Here is a 9,738-nt window from a genome sequence, read left to right as displayed (position 1 = left end):
CTTTGTGACTGTGTGGACCATAGCATACCAGTACTATTCACTGGGTTTTCTTGGCAAAGATACTGGAATGGTTTGCCATTTCCATTCCCAATGCATTAAGGTAGTCTTGCCCAGGCTCATACAGCTAGTAAGTTTCTGAGGCTGGATTTGAACTCAGGTCTTCCTAATCCCAAGCCCAGCACTCTATCCACTGAGTCACCTAGCTACCCCCAAGAAGGGTGTTAGGCTAGAATTATATCTCTCCCTGCACTCCACCCCCCAACAATGCTGGTCTAGGGTACAAAACAACAACCCTTCCCTGGTTGATAACCCTTAAGGGAGGGAGGGTTGCTCCAAGCTTATACCTCCAGGTTGACTCCTTTCCCTCCTTTGGTTACACAAAAGAATATCACAAATAGTGAATGGTGAGGAAATTTTTTCATCAATGCAAACAGCAATCTGGAAAATTATACAGATTTGATTATAACAGGAAATACACAAGAGAGGGGATAATAATATTAAATGACCTACTTGAAAGGCACTGAGAGACTACTCAAATGAAATGCTGTACGTGAAGTACATTGCCAAACTTATTGAGTATCAAAGTATATAAATGCCAGATTTTCCTGTGTAAAGGGAAGGATTGGCCAATGGGGGCCCAATCCATAAAGCATGCATAATATACTCCTCCACTTAAATATAAGCATGAAGGCTTGGTCAGCCTCCTTCCAGGAATATGTGATGATGACACTCTTTGCTTCCCAAATTCAGAGCCTGCCCAGGTCTCCTGGCAGTTTCCTGTCCACTTGAAGCATATTGAAGAAAAACCTTTTAACTAATCACTGATCTTGACCTGAGCATGCATACAAAAGGCTCCCCCAGATAAAATCATTCTCTCTTGCATGGTGGTGAGGGAGGCAGAAATGTTGTAAGCCTCTGGGTGGGGAGGCAGAACATTTTTTTTTTCCATTGCTTTTTATTGATGGCTCTCAAGTCAGACAGAATTGTTGGGGACCACATGATAGGGAGAGCATTTTTGCTGTCTGTTCTCTCCTATTGGTTATGATCACATAAACACCAGCATTTTCTATTGCTACTTTATCCACTTAGAGAAACATAACACCACCAGTTTTTGGCAGATTACTGGGAGAGGGGCTGGGGTGCTTGCCCTCTCTCTCTTAGGGTGCTCCCAGCTCTGGATCTTTGAGCTCAAACTGAGTTCAGTTCTGAGGGCGAGGAGTCATGCCACCCTTCTCTGGAAGGGCAATTGCTGTAGAGGCCATATGCAAGCAGGCATTTTTTCTCACAAGAGCTCTTAGAAGGGGACCATTCTGAGTGAGAAGAAGAAAGAGGGAGTGCAGAAGATGTCTCACCTTTTAAACTAACCCGCCTGCTTCTGTCACCAAGGTCCCGGGGTAGGAGAGACACTAACAGGCCACATAGCGGGTTTTTTTTTAACATCCCAAAGCACCAAGCTTTTCAACCCAGCTCTGAAATTCTGTTCTGAGGTCCCTCCCACCTCTGACCTTTCCTCTTCCCAGCTCTGTAATCCAGGCAGACAAGCAAAGGATGAGAGAACATAAGAGTTGGTGGTCTTCCAGGTACAGTGACCAATGTCCCTCCTGTGGAGGGTGTGTTTTCTCAGTGAGACTAGGAATACCCAGAAGAAAAAGCTTCTCTCCCCTCTCCAGTGTTCCCTCAGGTATGTGACCCACAGCTAGTGGGGGAGAGATATTATTGAGTAATGGAGGACACCGTATACTGAGTCATAGAATGTGGGTTCAGTTTAGGCCCTCAGGCAAACGTCTTTTCCCTGTAGCCCTTAGGAAAAGAGGAAGGGGAGGGAATAAGTATTTATATGGGGTCTCCTACTTGTAGGTGTTAGGCTAAGTGCTTTTTACAAATATTAGCTCATTTGATCCTCACAACAGGCCACTAGCTGCCTCATATTAATCCAACATGATTTTATTAAGTGCCTACTATCTGCAAGGCACTAAGCCAGGTGTTAGAGCTTATAAAGACAGAACCAAAATAATCCTCAGTATTTTCATCTGTAAAATGGATGTCTAAGGTCCTCTGCAGCTTTAAGTCTATGATCTCATTTTTGTATGCTTGTGAAAGTGAAAGGTCTTGGAAATCTCCTCTCCTTTCCCAGTCCCCCACCTAGACCTTAAGGCAAACCTCTACTCAGAACTCCAGAAAGAGCCATGACTGAGGCTTTTGGCAAGTGGCCAGACCTACCAGGGAAGTGCTCTCCCTGAGTGTGACCCATGGTGTGTGACCTCATCTCTAGACCCTATTCCTGTGGGAGGCAGCCCTTGCCAGGTTCACAGAGTCACCCCGGGGCCAGAGAGCCACTGTCAACAAAATGGAGCCAGAGGTGGTGCCTGGCTTTGCTGAGGTGCTGGGGGGAGGGCACATAATAACGTTAGCATTTTTTAATGGAGCAGGTTTTTTTTTTAGGCAATTGGGGTTAAGTGACTTGCCCAGGGTCACATAGCTAGTAAGTGTCAGAGGCCAGATTAGAACCCAGGTCCTTCTGACTCCAGGGCTGGTACTCTATCCACTGCACCATCTAGCTGCCCCATTAATGGAGCAGTTTTGCTGAACTTTTCTCCCATCTTCCTCTTTTAACACCTCTCCCCTGCTTTTTGGAGTTCTTTGTTGTAAAGGGTGGTTTTTTGGAAGAAGACGGGAAGATCTGGGGCATGAAAACAAGTTAAAAATATCACAAATCATCTATTAAAAAAAAAAGAAACGGGACCTTGGAGATGCTCCCAGGTCACCGAGGGTCACTTCAGCCTCCATTAGTTACTTCTAAGCCCAGGTCCTAATGGCAGAGTAAGGACCTGAACCTAGATCTTGGTGTTCTCAGCCTCAGGCTACTTCCCTGGCCCTCTCCCTTCCAGGTCCTGGAAGAGGATCTCCTTCCTGTTCACCCTGGTATTCCCGAGTCCCCCCTGGGTCGTGCCGGGAAGGCTGAAGAGGGTGGGGCTGGAAGGCTGGGAGAGCAGGACCAACGCCTGGAGGAGTCCAATGTTTGTTGTGGGAACAAACTCTGGTGATCTAACGGGAAACTCGTCCATCTCTGGGACCCCAAAGCCACAGCAGGAAGGGGCCATCGGCCAGAGGGTTTGGGGGCTTCTGAGGGCAGACTCAGAAACCTGAGAGGGTTCAGGAAGGACAATGGTGGGACCCAAGGATTTGGGATGGCAATGTCAAAGGAGGAAGGGCTCTTAGAACCTAGAATGTCCATGGTGAGAAGACTCTTAGAATTGGAAATATCAAAGAGAGGAGGACCCTTAGAACCTAGAATGTCAGAGGTTTGAAAGCCCTGTCAGAAGGGGAGCACATTTGGAATTTGGAATGTCAAAGCAGGAGGGCCCTTAGAACCTGAAATGTCAGAGCTAGGAGTGACCTTAGAACATAAAATATCAGAGTTGGCAGGTCTTTTAGAACTTGGAATTTGGACCACATGAAGGCAGGCCCCACAGAAAGACCACAGAAGAGAAGGCACCCCCTCACAGACCCTGCGTTTCAGCATCGGTGGCAGGAGGTGCACAGGTAGAACTAGTGGCTGTGGTGCCAGTTGGGGTGGATTCCTCACTCAGAGCCCGCTCCAGAGCAGCTGGCAGGGATCTGAACAGTCTCTCCCTGAAGTCCCGGCCTATGAAGGCATAGAGCAAAGGGTTGAGGCAACTGTTGACAAATACCAGGCAGGACGAGAGAGGGCTCAGGTAAGGCAGAACCTCTTTGAAGTGTGGGTGACTGAAGACAGAAACCTCGATCATGCCCATCACGTGGTGAGGGAGCCAGCAGAGGAAGAAGGCGGCCACCACGGCTGTGAGGATCTTGAAGGGCCGACTGGACTTTGTCTTTACTCTACTCCAAAGCTTGGTTGTGATGAGGCCATAGCAGACAGTAATGATGAGGAGTGGAATCACAAAACCAAGGAAGAAGCGGCTGCACACCAGGGACCATTGGCGGCTTTCAGACAGTGCATAATAGTACTCATCATCATCTCCTGCCTCATCCCAGGGGTCAAACTCAATGTAGCAAAAGGTGGTCCCATTCTCTGTGTCCGTGGTCCTGAAGATGAATGCTGGGACAGAAAAGGCCAGGGCAAAAGTCCAGGCCCCTGCAGCACCCAGGGCTGCTCGACGAGGTGTGCGGTGATTCCTGGCCCACACTGGCCAGAGGACAGAGACACAGCGGTCAAGAGAGATGAGGGTCAGCAAGAAGACACTGGCAAACATATTAAAAATAGCCAGGGAGCTAATTAGCTTGCAGAGGAACCAACCAAAGGGCCAATGGGGCTGCAGGGCGGTCCCAACGATGAAGAATGGCAAGAAGGCAGTGAAGGTGAAGTCTGCTGCAGCCAGGTTGAGGAACAAGACAGAGGTGACTGTACGAGCCATCCGGAAGCCTGCTACCCAGATCACCAGCCCATTGCCAGTTATGCCCAGGACAAAGGCTAAGCAGAAGATAATGAGCGAGATGATCCAGAAGGCCTGGTGAATGGCAGTTGGTGGTGACTCTGTGGGGAAGAGGGCATCTGAAGCATCTGAAGGGAGCACTGAGGAGTTCTCCATCATGCTAGCACCTGGAACAAATCAATAACCATTAGATTGCAAGTCTCTTGAGGGCAGGGACTGGTTTTAACTTTATTCCTCCTCCCCTCAGTGCTAAGCCCTGTGCCTGGTACACAGTAAGTCTTTTCATCAATGCCGGTTGACTTGATTGGAATTGACCAAGCTCTTTCAAGGCTTCCAGCCACTCATGCTCTCCCTCATCTGGCTGTTTGACTCTGGTCACTTTCCCCATGAGAGTCTCCCCTGTTAACTATGGCTGACCCTGCCCAGACACCACATCCCTTAGGTGCTGGGTCCCTAGGATTACCGCTGCTCTATCTTAGAATTTGCAATGGACCCTTTCCCAAAGCTTCTGAACATAATATTGAGTCCTGACTTGTGGTCTTGTACAAGACCCTTCTCCTCCCTGAGCCTCATTGGTCCCAGTTGTGTCCTGAGAATGTTGGATTTAATGGTCTTCAAGGTCTCTAGTATCTTTGGTTCTCTGATGTAGATTAAGAAATCTTGAGATCTCCTAGGTTATCAGAGATAGAAATTCCCTTTGAGATCACTTAGTCTAACTCCCTTGTGGAAGAGATAGTTGATCAATTCAATATACATGGATTAAGCACTTACTATGTGTCAGGCACTGTGTTAAGCACTGAGGATACAAAAAGAAGCAAAAGACAGTTCCTGCCCTCAAGGAGCTTACCATCTAATGGGGGAGACAATATCTAAACAAATATATAGAAAGCAAGCTATATACAGGATATATAGGAAATGTTGTTTATCCTTCATTCTTGGAGAGGACCATGACATCAGGAAGGTGACACCATGACTTACAAGTGAACTGGATTCAAGTGATAGAGGGCTGTGCAAAGTCAGCAGCCTCATTTTCTTTGGAGTCATTTGGGTTCCAGTGGAGAAATATAGATCAAGACGACTGGAGATGGCCCCACATAGGAAATAGTTAACAGACAGAAGGCACTGGAATTGAGAGGTTGAGGAAGACTTCCAAGAAAAAATGGGATTTTAGTCGGGACTTGAAGGAAGTCAAAGAGATCAGCAGTCAGAGTAGAGGAGGGAGAGTGTTCCAGTCACAGGAGACAGCCAGAGGGAATGGCTGGAGATGAGAAATGGAGGGTCTTGTTCAGGTAACAGCCAGAAGGCCAGTGTCACTGGATCAAAGATGAAAGAAGGTTGGAAGGGTAGGAGGCAACTAGGTGATGAAAAGCTTTGAAAGCCGAATAGCTTGTTAGCAAAGGTATTTAGCCAGATGAAATAGTGAGAACACATTTCCCCATAAATAAATACAAGTTATGTGGGGGCTATGGCCATAGATTTAGGGTGCAAAGGTAGTAAACCGTATGTGTAGAAAATATTTGTAGCAAAGGAGTAATTCACCACTCTTGGTTCCTGGATGTTTTTTTGGCCACATGCATGAATTTCCCCCCAGGGGCAGCTCTCTGCTGGGCTCAGACCATAGGAACCCTTGAGAGCCTATAGCTAACAGTCTTTTTTGTCTCTAGCAGCCCTGCCGCCTGAAGCTGCTTTGATTATTCCCTGCCCATCAACCAATGACCATATCCAACCAGATTCTCTATCTTGTCCACTCGTCCTTCACAACATTTCCAGAATCAACCCTATTTTCTCCTCTTATACAGCCTCTACCCTTGTTCAAGGACCTTAGGATCCTGCTTCTGGCTCTTACCACTTCTAGCCTAGACAATTGAAAGAGTCTCATATTTGTTCTCCCTGTCTCCAGGCTCCCCCCTCTCCAAGCCATCCTCCACACAGCTGCCAAATTCATAGGCCCAGAGCACATTGTCCTACTCAAAAATTCTCAATGGTTCCCTACTGTCTACAGGATAAAATACACAATTCTCATCGTGGTATTAAAAACCCTCCAAAATCTGGTTCCCACCTACCTTCCCAGCTTTTGGAATGAGTTCATATTAAAGCATATTGACTTCTCCACACCAGGCTGCCTGACCTCTGGTCCTCATTTTCAGTTCCTTCCCAATAGAATCTTGGACTCCATTGCTGGAACACAGGGCTCTGTGAGAGAAGTTTGGCCTTATTTTGCCTGGAACCAGCCCCTACAATGTTTCTTGGTCTTCTCCACAACAGACCACTGTCCTTCTGTAACTCTCCACTTCCTGTTGTGTGTTGACTTCCCCTTTTGATTAGAAGGTTTTTGAGGTCAAGGAATATCCTACTGCTTATATTTGTCCCCAGTACTGAGCACAGTGTCTACTTAAAAATGTTCTTTGTCTGTCTGTCTTTTGATTGATTTCTCTTTCTCTCTCTAATACTTTCTTCTTTTTCCTTTTCCTTCTTTCCTTCCTTCCTTCTTTCTTTCCTTCCTTCCTCCCTTCCTCCCTCCCTCCCTCCCTTCCTTCTTTCCTTCCTTCCTCTCTCCCCCTTCTTCCTCTTCCTACCTCTCTCTTTCTCTTTCTTGATATCTGTTTCCAACTCTCTCCCTCTCCTCTTCTCTCTCTCTCTCTCTCTCCCTCTCCTCTTCTCTCTCTCTCTCTCTCCCTCTCCTCTTCTCTCTCTCTCTCTCTCTCTCTCTCCCCCCTATGTCTTAAGATTCTTCTGGTTCTGACACTTGATGTCCTGTGTTCTAGTTCACTCCAGATCTGACCTGTAGTTTACTCAACTGTTATGAAATATCCTTACTATGCAGCCATCCATCCTGCTTTTGCTGCTGGGGAGACAAAGACACACTGAAATGGTGCTTCTATATTATTGGAAGAAGGTGATACATATACAAATATGTCAAGTTGGGAAGCATTTATTAAGCACCTACTCTGTGCCAGGCACTGGGCTAAATGCTGAGTAAGGGAATAAAATGTAATGTTAAGTCATTTCAGAGACAGAGATAGAGAGACACAGAGAGAGAGACAGGGAGAGAAACAGAGAGGGACAGAGAGAGACAAAGAGAGATAGAGACAGAGAAAGACAGAGACAGAGACAGACACAGAAACACAGAGAGATAGACACACACACACACACACAGAAGGAGACACCTCAGGTAGGAGGTGGTACCTGAACTGGGCCTTGAAGGGGGCTGAGGATGTTATGAGGTACAGGTGAGCAGAAAGAACATTCCAGACACAGAGGACCACTTGAACAAAGACTTGGAGACAGGATGCTGGGTGTGGAGAACTGCTTACAGACCAGATTGTAATGATGAGTTCAAGAAGAAGGATAAGGATGGAAAAGTAGATGTAAGCCCGATGGTCCTGGGCTCTAAATGGTAGGCTGAGAATTTTGGTACTTTATTCTATAGGTAATAGGGAGTCATTGGAGATTTTAGAGGAAGGTAATGCAAAAAGTTCTCTGTTTTAGGACTATGGATTTGGTAGCCTGTTTGGATAAATTGGAAAGTGGAGCCAGGGAGTCTAATTAGGAGGCTATCGCAATAGTTTAGACCAGCGGTGATGAAGACCAGAGAAAGGTCTGAACAAGAGGTGGAGGTGGGGAGGCTGTGTGAGTAGAAAGAATGTTGGAGGTGTTGTGGAGGGAGAGTTGAAAGGATTGAGAATCTGGTTGGATATAGTGGTTGAGGGACAGGGAAAGATCAAAGATGCCTCCCTGGTTGAAACTCTGGGTGTATGTTGGTACCATCCATAGAGATGGAGAAGTTGGGAGAAGGGATGAGCGTAGGGGAAAACGTAACATGCTGTTTCAGATATATTGAGTTTGAGAAGCCTATTAGATGCCCAGGCAGGGATAGATAGCAAGCAGTTTGGAAATATTAAACTGAACCTCAGAAGAGAGATTAGGGCTGGATGTCAATATCTGGGAATCATCTACAGAGATAACTGAACCCTTGGGAGTTGGTAAGAGTAGCAAGAGAGAGGATGGAGGGGGAGAGAGAAGAAAAAGAAAAAGAGGAAGAAGAGAGGAAGAAGAAGAAGAAGAAGAAGAAGAGAGGAAGAAGAAAAGAGGAAGAAAAAAAGAAGAAAAGGAGAAGATCCAGGATAAAGCCTGGGGGCATACCCATAGAACAGGAAGATGATCTAGTAAAAGATATAGAGAAAGAGCAGTCACAGAGGTGGGAGGAGAAGAAAGAGAGAGATTCTCACTCCAATTCTATGTCCTAAGGCCCCTCCCACCTCTGACATTATAGGTTTTAAGGATTTTTCCCCTCTAAAATCTGGAAGTGAGAATCCAAAGGTTTTTCAAGCTGTATTTGGTCCTCTCAGGTCTTAAACTTTATATTCTAAGGTCTCCCCTAGAGGCAGAGTAGTGTAATGGGCAGTAAACAGGATTTAAAGTCAGAAAGACCTGAGTTTGAACCCTGCTGGCTGTGTGATCCTGGGCAAGTCATTTCAACTCTCTAAGTCTCAGTTGAGTGTGTGTGTGTGTGTGGGGGGGGATGTGCGAGTGTGTGTGGATGTGTGTGTGGGTGTATAGGTGCTAAGTGAGGAGAGAGGAGGAATTTTGAGGCTCTCCAGAGTGTCTAGAGGCATGAAGCTTGGAGAAAGGGACCCAGAAAACAACAACTTTCTCCTCACCTCTCCTCTTCCCACCCCCTTTCCTCTTGGAGAGCTGGTTGTGTGGATTCTTCTTCAACCTCCCCCCACCCTGACTCCCCCAGTTCAGGTCCCCAGCCCAGACTCACCATATGTATTGATGCCTCATTGGCCTCTGGTCTGCTCTGGGAGTTGATTCAGCTTTTGTTTAAAAGACGAGGAGGGAGTATCCGGGACTGATCCACAATTGCATAATTTGTGGTCAGAACAGGCACATAGCCCCCAACAGCACGTTCTGCTGGTAATGGAGGAGGAAGAACTCAGCATGTCATAATGTCAACATTATCCCTCCTGGGAGGCTCTCAGATCCAGCCCTTAGCCCATAGGTACCTGGCCCCTCTCAGGAGTCTAGGTCGCCATCTCTCTCTCTCTGCCTCTCTGTCTCTGTCTCTGTCTCTGACTGTCTGTCTCTCTTCCCTCTCTCACTCTGTCTCTCTCTCCTCTCTCTGTCTCTGTCTCTCTGACTCTGTCTGGATCTCTCTGTTTCTCTGTCTTTATCTCTCCACTATCTGTCTCTGTCTCTGTCTCCCCTCCTCTTCTCTTTCCTTCCTTTGGCTATCCAGAGACATGCATGGGACATAGGGCACAGAGAGAGAAGCAAAGGAAAACCAAGACCCTAAGAGATCTTTCCCCAGCTTGTGTTC

General features: G+C 46.9%; 1 protein-coding gene across 2 annotated transcripts; it reads right to left on the bottom strand.

Moving 5' to 3' along the window:
• Positions 1-2,517: 2,517 nt before the first annotated feature.
• Positions 2,518-9,510, bottom strand: FPR2 (formyl peptide receptor 2). Of its 2 annotated transcripts, none has more exons than XM_027858225.1 (2): positions 9,184-9,510; positions 2,518-4,582 (listed from the first exon to the last, which is right to left on the bottom strand). In XM_027858225.1, exon 2 carries the CDS (start codon positions 4,572-4,574, stop codon positions 3,501-3,503), a length of 1,074 nt encoding a protein of 357 aa, XP_027714026.1. In that variant the 5' UTR covers positions 4,575-4,582; positions 9,184-9,510; the 3' UTR covers positions 2,518-3,500. The 2 variants fall into 2 exon arrangements, with proteins under 2 accessions (XP_027714026.1, XP_027714027.1); XM_027858226.1 differs by lacking the exon at positions 9,184-9,510 and adding an exon at positions 6,479-6,698.
• Positions 9,511-9,738: the final 228 nt, after the last annotated feature.

Source organism: Vombatus ursinus, unplaced genomic scaffold (genome assembly GCF_900497805.2).
Source record: "Vombatus ursinus unplaced genomic scaffold, bare-nosed wombat genome assembly UNPS02012758.1, whole genome shotgun sequence".
Lineage (NCBI taxonomy): Eukaryota > Metazoa > Chordata > Mammalia > Diprotodontia > Vombatidae > Vombatus > Vombatus ursinus.
Note: the sequence above shows the minus strand (reverse complement) of the source record. Positions and strands in the feature narration are given on the sequence as shown.